The sequence below is a fragment of the Octopus bimaculoides genome, chromosome 29 (assembly GCF_046866305.1).
Source record: "Octopus bimaculoides isolate indiv1 chromosome 29, ASM4686630v1, whole genome shotgun sequence".
In the NCBI taxonomy this organism is placed as follows: domain Eukaryota; kingdom Metazoa; phylum Mollusca; class Cephalopoda; order Octopoda; family Octopodidae; genus Octopus; species Octopus bimaculoides.
The window spans coordinates 18,172,524-18,188,357 of NC_142956.1; the positions used below are offsets into that span (position 1 = coordinate 18,172,524).

The 15,834-nt window shown below is 35.3% G+C and overlaps 1 protein-coding gene across 8 annotated transcripts; it reads right to left on the bottom strand.

Moving 5' to 3' along the window:
* Positions 1–747: 747 nt before the first annotated feature.
* LOC106873849 (uncharacterized) lies at positions 748–12,420 on the bottom strand. 8 transcript variants are annotated; one of them, XM_089344952.1, is made up of 4 exons: positions 12,208–12,420; positions 10,432–10,618; positions 9,157–9,318; positions 748–3,584 (listed from the first exon to the last, which is right to left on the bottom strand). In XM_089344952.1, exon 4 carries the CDS (start codon positions 3,215–3,217, stop codon positions 1,850–1,852), a length of 1,368 nt encoding a protein of 455 aa, XP_089201078.1. In that variant the 5' UTR covers positions 3,218–3,584; positions 9,157–9,318; positions 10,432–10,618; positions 12,208–12,420; the 3' UTR covers positions 748–1,849. The 8 variants fall into 8 exon arrangements, 7 of the variants coding, with proteins under 7 accessions (XP_089201078.1, XP_089201082.1, XP_089201084.1 ...); XR_008267038.2 differs by lacking the exon at positions 748–3,584 and adding an exon at positions 7,323–7,648 and having other exon boundaries at positions 12,208–12,415; XM_089344956.1 differs by lacking the exon at positions 9,157–9,318.
* Positions 12,421–15,834: the final 3,414 nt, after the last annotated feature.

Here is a 15,834-nt window from a genome sequence, read left to right on the forward strand (position 1 = left end):
TGGAAACTGAAAAACTACGCATCCAAAATTCTATTTTTAACTTATCGTTCGTAACCCTTTAGAATTTCAATTTCTTTTTTTTTTTTTTTAATAATTTTCTATATATTAAATACCGTTTTTATTGGTGGTTGTTTGTATTTGCAAGTGTCTCAATGCATTGCTCTGCTTTGGAGCGTACAAACTGCTAAGACCGTATATCGTTATTTTTCATTTTGCTTCATTCAATAATTCTAATATTCCTTGTTTTTGAAGGTTCCATAAATATTTCAAAATTATGATGCTAGGTGTTTCCATTTGTGAAAACCTGTTGAACCAATTCCAGTGCCAGAGGACATAAAAAGCATCATTTAAGCATGGCTGATGCCAGTGCTGCTTGACTGATACCCGTGCTGGTGGCACATAAAGAGCACCATTCAAGTGTAGCCGGTGCCAATGCCACCTGACTGGCACATAAAAAGCACCATTCAAGCATGGCTGACGGCAGTGCTGCCTGACTGGCTCCCATACTAGTGGCATGTAAAAACACCTACTACAGTCCAGGTCTGTCTATTAGTTTGCCAGTAATTATTACTCAAGCTGTATATATACACACACACACACACAGATATATATGAATGCATAAATGTACATATAAATTTATATATGAATACATACATCCACATGCATATATATATTAACGATGTACACAAATACATGAAAGTGAAAGAAAAGTAAATGGAAGCACTTTGCTCAACAGAAATACAGCAGCACAGTTATTAAATTATATTTAATATATGTAAGGTTCAAGTAAAATTTGACAGTTTGCATAAAAGGGGGAAAAAAAACACAATGTTCCTTCCAAAAATAAAGCAATTATGACTGAGAGATTAACAGTTTACACAAAGTAGCTGCTCTTAGCTTCCACCATAGTGTCAAGATGTCTCCAGAATTTGGCACATGCATTCCTCATTGTGTCCCTGGGAAGATCTTCAAGCCCCACCAGCTCGGCCTTGGTGTTGCAGGCAGTGCAGTTGGTGTCTTTTTCAACTGCACCCTGCACACAGTAGTCCATGGGATTACATTCAGGGGAATTAGAAGGCCTGAAACTGGGGGTGGTGAAGTAAAATTTCTCTAACTATTACTTTTGAATCTTTTTTGGATGTATGGCAAGGAGCTGAATTCTGGGGCCAAACAATCTTCCAGAGACAACCCTCTCCAACTAGGTTTGATGACAGTCTCCATCAGCTTCCCATAGCTACCTGAGGCCTTGTTCAAAGATGTAGGGATGACTTCTGGTAAGTGGAAACAGTCAGAACAACTCTGTCCCTTCCAGCTGGCCACGGCTTCATAGTCTCTGTTGCACCTGTCTGTTCATGTCATGTCTTACAGCCTTTACAGTGCTCACAGAGCACTGATCAGCTGTCATGATATTGGCATTTTGATACCCAGCATCAATCATCATGATGCAGTTAACTTTTTCCCCAACATTCAGACGGCTTCCAGTCCTCCATGTCGGCTAACTTTTTCTCAACCACAACTTTTAATATGTATTATGCTCACCAATACCTGCAGCTGTTCTTGAAAAAAGGAGACATGAAATAATCATGAAATTTAGCCTGAACACCCTGTAGACTAACTTAACCATTTGGCATTCAGCATTCTCTGTCAAATGTAATGCTTATTTATTCACATTGCTTTGAATTGATCATGCTCTATCTTCTAGCTTCAAGATTTCTATGGTATGTTTGTATATTTTTAGAATTACATTGTAGGGTAGGTATGAGAGGTTGGAGCTGGTCAGTTTTAACATACAAGAGGTAGAATAATTGGGCTGGATATGGCCAGATGAAATGCTAAAGGATTAAGACAATTACTGTTTTATATGCAAACATATATGCTTAGTTAAGTAATTTTTTTGAAAGTATGATTTGCCACAGACATTGCAATGATATGGTTTCACTTTTGTATGTATATGTTTATGCTGAGTTAAGTTATCATTTCGAGAGAATGATTTACCACAAATATCACACTGATATGGTTTCTCTCCAGTATGAATACGTTTGTGAGTAGTTAAATCACCACTTTGAGAGAACGATTTATCACAGACATCACAGTGATATGGCTTCTCTCCTGTATGGACATACTTATGTTTAGTTAAGTGTCCAGTTTCGGAAAATGATTTACCACAGATGTCACAATGATATGGTTTCTCTCCTGTATGGATGCGCTGGTGTTTAGTTAAATGACCATTTTCAGAGAAGGATTTACCACAGATATCACAATGGTATGGTTTCTCTCCCGTATGAATGCGTTTGTGAGTAGTTAAGTTACAACTCTGAGAGAATGATTTACTGCAGACATTGCAATGGTAAGGCTTCTCACCGGTGTGAATGCGTTTGTGTTTTGTTAAGTGACCAATTTCAGAGAATGATTTGCCACAAATATCACAATGAAATGGTTTGTCTCCAGTGTGAATACGTTTGTGTCTAGTTAAAAAACCATTTTGTGAGAATGAATCACCACATATATCACAATGATATGGTTTCTCTCCAGTATGAATGCGTTTGTGCTTAGTCAAAACACCATTTTCAGTGAATGATTTACCACAGATATCACAGCGATATGGTCTCTCTCCAGTGTGACAAAGTTTATGTTTAGTTAAATGATGCTTTAACGAGAATGATTTGCCACAGATGTCACAGTGATTTGGTTTTTCCCCTGTATGAATGTATTTGTGAGTTGTCAAGTGATGATTCTGGGAAAATGATTCACCACAAATATCACACTGGTATGGCTTCTCTCCAGTATGAATTCGTTTGTGAGTATTGAGATTAGCATTTTGGGAGAATGATTTATCACAAATATCACAGCGATATGGCTTCTCTCCTGTGTGGATTTGTTTGTGTGTGATCAATATATCACTCCGGGCAAATGATTTACCACAAATGTCACAATGATATGGATTGTCTCCTGTATGAATATGTTTGTGTTTAGTTAATTCACTACTTTGAGAGAATGATTTACCACAAATATTGCAGTGATATGGCTTCTCTCCTGTATGAATGGATTTATGACTTTTTAAATGATGATTTTGAGAGAATGATACACCACAAATGTCACAGTGATATGGTTTCTCTCCTGTATGAATACGCTTATGAATAATTAAGTTCCCTTTTCGAGAGAAAGACTTATTACAAATGTCACAGACATATGGTGATTTTTCTATCACTTTCAGCATCTCTTCAACTAAAATAAACCTTTTAAGTCCTTCACATTAATTTTTTCTTATCTTTTTTTACCTTCACCACAATATATACACAGTTTTCATGTTTTTGCTTTTATATTATATTTGTGACAAGTATTTCCTACTGTTATATTTCCATCAACTGTGATCTTCACTGCCATCTGAGGAAGCTGGAAATTCACACAATCCAGACAGTGAAGTAGAGAAATGTCGCTGTTCACCTCTGTAATTCCACATAGAGTTATAGAAACAGTATTACATCTGGTTTCTATAACATGTTCCTTTAGTCTTTAAAAGACAATTCAATATTGCTGAAGGGCCTGATGGGGAAATGATCATTATGCCAATGTCATCTGATATTCTGAAATAAAAGAGAAACAACAGGGTAAGATATAGAAGATACTTAAACAGCAGAGACACAACAGTGGACATTTTATTACTTTTCTATAACAATAATATAGACACAGAAATGGTTATGTGCTTAAGAAGTTCACTTCCTGGTCACGTGGCTTCAGGTTCAGTCCCACTGCATGGCACCTTGGGTAAGTGTTCTCTACATTAGACCCAGAACAACCAGAATGAGAGTGGATTTGGCAGTCCAAAACTGAAAGAAACTTGTCATGTGTGTGTAAATATATATATATATATATATATATATATATATATATACATATATATATATATATATATATATATATATATATATATACATATATATATATATATATATATATATGGAGTGGTTGGTGTTAGGAAGGGCATCCAGCTGTAGAAACTCTGCCAAATCAGATTGGAGCCTGGTGTAGCCATCTGGTTCACCAGTACTCAGTCAAATCGTCCAACCCATGCTAGCATGGAAAGCAGACGTTAAATGATGATGATGATGATGATATATATATATATATATATATTCTACAAAAAAAACCTTCTGTCTATGTGGAAATATTACTTTGTTTGGAAAGAGGAGATTGTTGGTAAATGCAAGAGCATTCAACTATGGAAAATCTCCACCTGACCCATGCAAAAACGGATGATGATGATTATGACATGGATGTGAGTGTGTGCTGTGAGTAAATTACTGTTTATTGATATTTTATGAAGAAACTAAAACACGCGGTAAGTTTAGAGTTGCCCTGCTTAGAATCTGATACTGAAAAGAGCCTAAGAATTTTGAATTGCATCTACCAGTCCATAGTGAGTGATCTGAACTGATGTTGATCTTTTTTACATCTTTTGCCTAAAGCGAGAATTTTTTTTCCATGGCAGACCACAATGAAAATTGCATTTTTACAAGTCAAATATGTCCCGACCGTCTTTGAACTGAGTTAAAAGTTTGAGTAAATTTTCAGATTAACACCGGCACGATTTTCACTATGGTGTTAGGTTTAGGGTTAGGGTTTTAGAGTTAGTGTTAGGGTTTTAGGGTTTAGGGAATTCCGTCCCTAACCCTAACCGTAACACCCTAGAAAAAATCGTGCGGGTGTAAATCTGAAAATTTACCAAAGTTTGATCATATCACTATTCATTTTTACCTAGTAGGCTCTCGTAGTCGGAGAAAAGTTAAGACAGTAGTTGCAGGTCAGAAACTTAACAATATTGATCTTTGGTTGATATCTTTTATTTATTTATTTTTGCATGAGTTAAAAAAACAAAAATGAGAATAACTAAACTGAAAATGATCACAGTTATATCCCACAAATTCATAAACCCTTTATCGTATATCTCCCTCACCATGTTGCATCCACAGGAATCTACTTCTATAGCACCTTCTAGTGACATCACAATTTAGAAATAGCAGCTCACGTACACAGTTCCTAGCAACGAATAACACAACTAAGAAGGCAATCGGTAGCTTGCATGTCGATGCATGATCGCCAAAATGGTTTCATATGAGCAATGTAATTATCGGGCACGGCTAAATGATATACAGTAAATCAAAATGTATTTCATTCATTAATATACTTCGCGAAATACAATTAATTATTTACAATAATTATTTTATACAATCAAATTAATTAATCAAATCAGTTATTAATTACCCACAACTGGATAAAAAGACTTGCAATTCTCAATTAATTTCTGTTTTCTGTTCTTTATCTCAATTAAGCGTACGGAGAATGTTGATAAAAAAATAAACTGATGCGTCAGAAACGAAACGTACCAAAATGTTTTCATGTACTTCTTTTAGAAGAACATTGTGTCATTTTATAAGATATTTGCTGGCAAATTCTTAATTTAACATAAACATTTATGGCATTCTTGCTACATTTATGCTAGCTGGACCCGTGAGAAATGTTTCTATATTGTGACAGTCACAGAATATAGAAAGAAGTGTTACCAAAACATCTCAGTTACGCTAACTTAAACAGAATTACTATTTAGCCGTAAAATACATCGTACATAATCAAAGAACAGCCTTGGTTTAGTGGTACGGAACGTTCTTCTGGTATTCCTTTACTTGTTCCAGTCATTTGATAGTGGCCATGCTGGAGCACCGACCCATGGACTGATTCTCTGTAAGTCTGGTGCTTATTCTATCAGTCTTTTCTGCAAAACAGCTAAGTTACGGGGACGAAAACACACCAACATCGGTTGTCAAGCGATGGTGGTGGTGGTGGTGGTGGTGGGACAAACACACACACACACACATATATAAGGAAAACAGAAAATGGAGATATCATTGATGAATAACAATTGATTTACACTAATTATTATCTATTAGTAAATTTCAAAAAGAATGATTAATTAATAAATGGTGGTGTAAATCAATTGTTATCCATCAATTATATCTCCATTTCCGGTTTTCCTGGAATATTGATAAAATTCTATTTATTCCTGTCATTACCAATCATTTATGAACATTATACCAATGCTCATGATCAAATATAGGTAATACACCAGTTGATTCATTGGATATAAATATACCTTAGACGGTTGTCATAATCTCTAACTTAACTCACCTGTATATATATGACGGGCTTCTTTCAGTTTCTAAAGACAGACAATCACATCATCAAAATCTCAAAGCCACAAGATAATGCATGATTAATTTAAAGCAATGTGAATAAATAAGCATTACATTTGACAGAGTAATCTGAGCGCTAAATGGTTGAAATGATTTGAATTAAAAACTTTCATCAAGAATTTCATGTTAATGTTCTAAACACCAGCTCAATAACCACAACGTTATTTGATTAAATTCTTCATTATTTTCACAATTTGGAGATACAAAGGCAGTGTATTTCACCAGAAATCATCCTCATTTAATGTCCCTTTCTCAATGCTGGCATGGTTCAGACAACTGCACAGGAACTGACAAGCCAGAGGAGTAGGCCAAGCTTCAATGTCTGCTTCGGCATGGTTCCTACGGCTGGGTGCCCTTTCTGATGCCAACCACTGCACAGAGTGTATCGGATGGTTTTTGTTTTGTTGTTTACTTGGCACCAGCACTAGTGAGGTCGTCAAGCACATGTAAGACAAGACCCCTCAGCTAAATAGTAAGGAAGGGTTTGAAAGTATGTTAGAGGGGACAGGAATGAGTGTCTTGCTGAGGAAGTGAATACAGGGCTTCCCAAATAGAAGATGAAGGAGTGATGGTGAATGTACAGTGTCAAGGTACAAGGTGATTATATGAAATAGAATAGGGGTAGTAGAACATTAGAGGTGAATGGATGGGTAGGTGATTATAAGAGATGAGTTATGGAGAAAGGATTGACAAGACCTTATTTTTTCTGTGATGGATGGGGCCTTCTCAAGAACAGCATATTACCATGCATCTATGTCTCCATCATCTCCTCTGTGAGGCCCAACATTTTGAGGTCAGTCTGCTACCTGAAGTCCCCTCTTTCACTGGTTCATAACGAAAGGATTAAAGTGATCTAAATTTAAATCTTCCAAAACTTCTTGCACATTTATATTTGAAACGACAGCTCAATAATTTCAAAGTGATGTTTGATAGATTCCTTGTAGCTTAAAAACTTAAATGAAATAAAAATAATATATTTCAACAAAAATGATAAAAGATTTAAAATGATCTAAATTAGAGCCATCCATCAAAATTTCATGCTATTTCATGTTCAAAACATCAACTTAATAGAAATAAAGGAATTTTTATTTTCAGTATTTATTAAAACAAAAGCAGCATATTACACACACACATATACAGGTTGGCCAAAAGTCACCCGACAGTAAATTAAAATTCCATAAATGCTTGATATTCAAATTTATTTATTCATTCCAATTATGAATGTTTAATAACTGAATAATGTGAGTTAAATCCCATTTTTCTTTCAACATTTGCTTATTTATTAGTAAAGTCTCATAATTATATATATATATATATATATATATATATATATATATAAATAATACATTTCTTTCAGTTTCCATCTGAAAAGTCCACCGACAAGGCTTGGAACATACTTGCTAAAAAAAAAAAAAGTGCCATTCAGTGGATTTGAACCCCAAACCACATGGTTTGAAAGTAAGCTTCTTAACTACATAACCACACTTGCACCTATTTTAACACAAAATACATTCAATATATGCCTATATATATATAGTTGAAATTTACAGAAAAACAAAAGTCAAAGAAAAGATTTGCCACATATTTCACAGTGATTTGGTTTCTTCCCCTGTATGGATGTATTTGTGAATTGTCAAGTGATGATTTTGAGAGAATGACTCCCCACAAATATCACACTGGTATGGCTTCTCACCTGTATGAATCCGTTTGTGAGTATTAAGATTGGCTACCTGAGAGAATGATTTACCACAGATGTCACAGCGATACGGCTTCTCTCCTGTATGGATACGTTTGTGTCTGGTTAAGTGGCCAGTTTCAGAGAATGATTTACCACAGACATTACAACAGTAAGGTTTCTCTCCTGTATGAATGCGCTGGTGTTTAGTTAAGCCACCATTTTCAGAGAAGGATTTACCACAGATATCACAATGGTATGGTTTCTCTCCTGTATGAATGCGTTTGTGAGCAGTTAAGTTATAACTTTGGGAGAATGATTTACTACAGATATCACAATGATATGGTTTCTCACCTGTGTGAATGCGCTTGTGTATAGTTAAACCACCATTTTCAGAGAATGATTTGCCACAAATATCACAATGAAATGGTTTGTCTCCAGTGTGAATACGTTTGTGTCTAGTTAAAAAACCATTTTGTGAGAATGAATCCCCACAGATATCACAGTGATATGGTTTCTCTCCTGTATGAATTCGTTTGTGCTTAGTTAAAACACCATTTTCAGTGAATGATTTACCACAAATATCACAGTGATATGGTTTCTCCCCAGTATGATTACGTTTGTGTTTAGTTAAGTGCTGTTTTAGAGAAAAAGATTTACCGCAGATGTCACAGTGATTTGGTTTTTCCCCTGTATGAATGTATTTGTGAGTTGTCAAGTGATAATTTTGAGAGAATGACTCCCCACAGATAGCACAGCGATATGGCTTCTCTCCAGTATGAATGCGTTTGTGAATAGTGAGATAAACCTTTTGAGAGAAAGATTTACCACAAATGTCACAGTGATATGCCTTCTCTCCTGTATGAATACTTTTATGGATGTTTAAGTTCCCTTTTTGAGAGAATGATTTACCGCAGATGTCACACAGATATGACTTTTCTGTCATTTTCAGCATCTCTTCAATTAAAATCAACCCTTTTTAAGTCTTTCACATCAATTAATTTTCTTTCATCTTTCTTCTCTCACCTCAATATACACATAGTTTTCTTGTTTTTGTTCTGATATTATATCTGTTTCAATTATTTCCCAGTTATATTTTTTTTTACTAAATATGATCTTCACTGACAGCTGAAGAACAGCAAACTCCTTTGCAATTTTATTCAAGTTTATTTAATATACAAATTCATCTTGCACACAATCTAGACAGTAAAATAGAGAAATGTAGCTGTTCACCTCAGTTCAGATGAAATATTCCACAATAATTCACCATAGATTCATAGAAACAACATTATATCTGGTTTGTATAACACGTTCCTTTAGTTTTTAAAAGACAATTCAATATTGCTGAAGGGCCTGGATGGAGAAATGATCATTATGCCAATGTCATCTGATATTCTGAAATAAAATAGAAACAACAGGGTAAGATATAGAAGATACTTAAACAGCAGAGATTTAAGATCTTTTATCTTTTACTTGTTTCAGTCATTTGACTATGGTCATGCTGGGGCACTACCTTGAAGGGTTTCTGTCTAACAAATTAACTCTGGGACTTATTTTTTAAAGTCTAGTACTTATGCTAGCATTCACTTTTGCTAAACTGCTAAGTTACAGGGACATAAATAAACCATCACACACTAGTTGTCAAGTGGTGGTGAGGGACAAACACAGACAGACAGACAGACACACACACACATTCAATGGGCTTCTTTCAGTTTCTGTCAACCAAATTCACTCATGAGGTTTTGGTTGGCTTGTGGCTTTAGTAAAAGACACTTGCCCAAGGTGCCACGAAGTGGGACTGAACCTAGAATCATGTGGTTGGGAAGTAAGCTTATTACCATAAAAAATGCATTGGAGGGTATGGGGGAAATTTGAGCTCAAATTCCGCTTAGGTCAACTTTGCCTTTCAGAGTCGTTAAATTAGGTACCAGTGAAACACCAGAGTCAATGTAATCGATTAGTTCCCTCCCACCGAATTCCAGGCCTTGTGCTTTCATTAGAAAGGATTATTATTTACAGAATTGTCAAAAATCGATACTGCTTACCAAAAACCATATATACACACAAATGTATGTATGTATGTATGTATACACACACACACACACGAATTTTCAGGTGTGTTAATCCAAAACAATTACAAAGAATACGGAAGCAGGTCCATCTTCAATTTTTTCTTTTAATTTAACAGGTAAATTATACAGCATAATTAGTCAACGATACTTGGTGCTTCTTACTACTTACTTGATGTGGGTACTATTGAAGAAGAGGGGTCCCGGTGCGCGCACTCGTGTGGTTAACCCAAACCTTGACTATACCTGGAAGTTCTCACTGAATAATTTAATCCTATATACTCATCGTGTATATGCACACACAGTTACAACACACATATATTCAAGACATATATACTCATATATACAAGAACATACGTAGTACAAATGGTATTAGTAATGTTATATAGTTAATTAAACAGTAATTCATTTATTACCCACAGTTAGATAAAGGACTTACTTGTATTTCTCCATAAATTTCTGATCTCCAATATTTTTCTAATTACGTCCATTCTCTTATTTCGTGCATTCATATGATTCAAACACAACAGGCATTACAAAACTCGACTTGTAGGAAACGAAACGAACAAGAAACCGGAAGTTGTCGTCTGGGTTCTCCACCCATCTTCTTAATTTTGTTTTTAGACCTTTTTGAGAGATACATTAAATATAAGAAACGTATTTCATTTGTTCATTAGAATTAATAGCAAACGAGATCAATTTATGATAAACTTTTGTCTATTTCTCTCGCCTTATCTTCACTAATAATTTATTTTTGAAACTATATAATTTCTTTAATATTTTTGATACTAAATGAGAGAGTTCTTCAACGTACATGTTAAGGTATGCATGCACTTGTGCGTGTCTGCGTAAATGTTTCTAGAGGTAAGAGGTTAGAAAGGAGAAATATGTTCACTTCTCGAATGTAATACAACTGTTCTGAACTGTTGATTACCAGATTAAATATCACAATGACTGTTGAAAGACCTCTTTTACTCTTTTACTTGTTTCAGTCATTTGACTGTGGCCATGTTGGAGCACCGCCTTTAGTCGAGCAAATCGACCCCAGGACTTATTCTTTGGAAGCCTAGTACTTATGCTATCGGTCTCTTTTTGCCGAACCGCTAAGTTACGGGGACGTAAACACACCAGCATCGGTTGTCAAGCAATGTTGGGGGGACAAACACAGACACACACACATATATATATATACATATATACGACGGGCTTCTTTCAGTTTCCGTCTACCAAATCCACTCACAAGGCTTTGGTCGGCCCGAGGCTATAGTAGAAGACACTTACCAAAGGTGCCACGCAGTGGGACTGAACCCAGAACCATGTGGTTTGGTAAGCAAGCTACTTACCACACAGCCAAACAGCTGAAATTTGCATCTTGCATGTGCTTAGTAACTAATAAAATCACTCTGTCTCTCTCACTCTCTCGCTCTCTCTCCCTCCTGGCATTATTTAAACTTAAATTGCTGCATTACAGTGTTTCAACTAAAAAAAAAAAAACCAAATCGTAGTCACAAAGCAGATTTAATCATTTATTCAGGAAAGAGTATAATTGAAGATTACATTAAAGGTTACATTGTGAAGTTAGTAGAAAATATCTTTAGAATTTTAAATCAAGCAAAATCGGCCAATAGTCAGGCGCTGAACATTATTGCACATTATACAGTCTCTTAGTTGCATAGCGTTGTATTGATAAGTACAAAGAAAGCTACCTCATATGGAAGTCAGTTTAGAGCAATGGAAGAAAATTTAGTTTTGTGTTTCTTTGTTAGTTCTATTGTTATATTTGTTGCTGTATCCATTCTTTGCAAAGATATCACATTTTTTATGAGATTGTTATACAGAATTGAGTAAACAATTTAGCAAAAAAAAAAGAAAACATAGGAATAAAGATTCATACAGGATAGATATAAATCTGAACATGACTTATATACCTATGTTTCTAATGATGTAATACCTTTCCAACAACTGGTCCCTCTTTTGTTTTAGGGTGGGTGTGTGTGTGTGTGTGAGAGAGAGAGAGAGAGAGAGAGAGAGAGAGAGAGAGATTATCCTGTCATTTCGAAATACAACAAACTTTAGTATGTGTGTCTGTTCATCTGACATGCAACAGTTCAGGTGTGTTTCTGTCAGTGCCATGCACATTGATCGATTACGCGTAACTAAATATTTGAAATTATAACATTCTACAAGATTTCGAACAAGAAAATTTTAACGTTACCTGAAAAGAGATCTTTAGCTGGTGGTATCTTCTAGAGCTCTCAGAGGCTACAATTCCACTCTCCTCCGTAGAATGGGTTGCTATCATTTACTTAACATTTAGCAATACATCTCTCTTACACTGACTGCGAAGTCTGTCAGACAATAAAGCTACTCATTGTAAGTTTTCTTGGAATCTTATCTATTCCTTCACCGCATCAAGTATTTCACTTTATTTTTATATTCTCCTCAACCAATGTTACTAAATATCCAATCTACACTTGTTCATTTATAACATTTTTGAAATCTATTTATCTGCCTGGCAAAAACATATTTGAACTGAGACATACAGACAGACAGATAAATAGATAGATATCTGTTTGCCTGTCTCTCTATCTGTATATTCTGATAGTCATTTGTAATTTATTCATTACTACACCATGACCAAGCAGCTCAGAGATGCCTGAAAAATGATATGCATGCTCATAATATATATACATGTATGAATGTGTGTGCGTGTGTAGATACCTATATATATGTGTGTGTGTGTGTGTGTGTGTGTGTGTGTGTGTGTGTGTGTGTATGTGTGTACATACATGCATAATACTAGCAATGCATCTCGGCGTTGCCCGAGTGTTATGACCGACAAACAAATTGTATTATTTGATTCCTATGGGCAGAATGGAATAACAGAAGTTATTGTTTGTTTAATAGTGAAGGGCGAGGGTACAATTTGTATAAAAGTGCCTTCTGTTCTTAAGAAGGATCAGAAACTATGTATTGCTTCATCGAATAAAAGTGGGCTAATACGATTTTGTCCAGAAATCACGTTTTCAATATTTTGATTTCCCCCTATCTCCATTACAATTTATTAATTAGTAACTTGTTTTCGAATTTTTTGTTATCTACGTAAAAGCATACAGAGATTACGAATCTGAGAAATATATATATACATTTTTTTTAGTTTACTTTTTCTTAAAGAAACACTCGATACCCCTTCTTCCACCTCACCTACCCATCACCTACCAGCTTTCGAAAATCTAAAATTTCCCATTCTTTCACTTTTGGTTGATGTTTCCCGCTTGCGTAGAATTCTATTGAAATAGTGGACTTAAAAATTACCAGACCACCACCAGAAAACCCGACATGCTAGAAACAACAGATAAACGACATTATTTCTGAAGAAACCACCCTTTTTTTCTAAAATCTAAAAGTGAAATATCGGGAGTGTGTAGCTTTTTAAAAGTGGTAAGGTGATGGATAAAATTCTTAAAAATTCATACTGTTTTTTCGGATCTATTTTAAAACGGGGGTACCAGTATTTTCTTAACGAAACACTAACGAAACACTTTGAAACTTGGGACACTGGTAGAATGTGTCATATAAAACATCTTTTACTCTTAGTCTTCTTAACAAAAAAACGTACATCGCAAGTTATTCCATGTTAAAGTTGTCGTATTTCTGTAATTTCAACCAATCACTGACGTCTATTCAGCTGAATAGAGTTACTGCTGGGAGGTCATAAAAATGTTATTCTCTGTGACATATTTCATCCGGTTTAATCGTAATTTATACGCATATATTGTTTATATAATAAATTACGCTGTGCGTATCTATGTGTGTAACAATTTTAGAGTTCGGATTCTAGAGTTAGGGTTAGTTTTAGGGTTAGGGTTAGGGGATTAATACGATATACACTGTTACAGCGCTAACTGTTTTCAACTGAATAGACGTCAGTGATTAGTAGAAATTATCGAAATAAGACAATTTTTTACATGAAATAAATTTGAATACAAAAATTGTTTTCTGTTCTATAACACAAAATAGATAAGTATACGAAGTTTGAAAGTCTTTCGGTACCAAAAACACTACATAAAACATAAATGAAAACTGGTGCCCCCGTTTTAAAATAGATCCGTTTTTTCTGCCTGTATTACCAAAAAAAAAAAATTGAAAAAAGTAAAAAGTGAATTTGTTGTCGAAAGGGAGAAAATTGAAATATTGAGAACGTATTTTGTGGGTGAAATCCTAATCTCTTGTATCGCAAACATAGAAATCGGAAGAAATTTAGGGGAAAAATAAGGGGGGAAGGGACGCAAATGTCACCACGGACATGTTGGAAAGAAGAGGTATAGGACAGGATTTCTGTGCGTTACTATGCGTCTCCAGTTTAGTAAAAGTTGCTATGCCCGCGTTATTATCTCTCTCTTTACCCCTCTCGTTCTTCCTTCCGCCACTACTATATCTCTCTCTTTCCCCCTCTCGTTCTTCCTTCTGTTACTACTATATTTCTCTCGTTGCTCACCTATTTTCTACTTCCTCCCCTTGTTTCTCCCTCTACCACTCTCTCTCTTCCTTACCCCTCGCTGGTCACATGTGTCCGGTTACTAATTCTTTTCTTCCTTGGCTATCGCCGAGCAAACACGCGAACTTACTTCGTCCCGCTTCCAGTTCGTTGCTTCACAGCGTTCAACATACACAATTTTTCACGTCTGGCCGTATATCCTTTTCCGTTTGTTTTCCTGTCTTGTTTTCTTGTCTTGTTTTCTGTCCGCCACTACATTCCTCCATGGTACAAATTTAATTTGTGTATACAAATTTAATTTGTGGTCCGTGGGAAGAGCCATTTTAACGATGCGTCCTGCCCTAACTCTTCGAAACGCCTGTGTTAGAATGGGAGTAGCTGATGAAGGAAAATGTTCTCTATGTGGCCTGTGTGTTTTCTGTACTCTGGTTATTATTATTTTTTTGTCTACATTTTGTTTGCAATGTCCTGTACCCAGATATGCACTTATATATACAAGTAGACGTAGGTATGCACATACCTGTACGTATATATGCATATACTCATTTATTATTTGTTTTATATATATATATATATATATATATATATATATATATACGTACATATGTATATGTATGTATACATGTATATGTGTGTCTTTATGTCTGTGTTTGTCCCCCACCACCGCTTGGCAAGCAGTGTTGGTGTGTTTACATCGGCGTAACGTAGTGGTTCGGCAAAGGCGAATAACAGAATAAGTACCTGACTTTGAAAAGTACTGAGGTAGATTCGTTCAGCGAAACCTTTTCAAGGCACCGCCCGAGCATAGGTGCAGCCTAATGATTGAAACAAGTAAAAAAGTAAAAGATTAAAAGATTTATGTGACTCATATATAAGAGCAGCCAAAGGAATATTCTTATCTAATGATAAATCATTCTCTGAGTGAAGTAATTTATATAAACAGAAACTAATTCACAGTGGTGAGTATCTATATCACTGTGTTATCTGTAATAGTTCGTTGTCTAAAAGTAGTGGCCTAAATAAACACAAGTGCACTCACATAGGGGAAAAGGCATATCACTGTGGTATCAGTGATAAACCATTCTTTCAGTGAAGTAACTCTACTATTCAAAAATGACTAATTCAACTATTCAGCAATGTATTCATACAAGAAAGAGGCAAGCATATTGAAACAAAAGAGAAGACATGTAACGGATACTGCAGTATATCATTCTCTCACAAAAGACGCTTTGCTACCCTTCTTTAATATTTCTTTTCAACTGTCTAATATTTTCCCAAATATTTTAGCCGAGGCATGGATGCAAACCTTTTGTAACAGTTCTACTGGGAACTCTATTCCAATTT

Coding starts and splice junctions, on each gene's coding strand:
- LOC106873849 (XM_089344958.1), bottom strand. CDS start 8,878: ATGCTGAAAATGACAGAAAAGTCATATCTGTGTGACATCTGCGGTAAA. Junction 3,195..7,850: donor TACATCCATACAGGGGAAGA/AACCAAATCACT, acceptor GATAGAAAAATC/ACCATATGTCTGTGACATTT.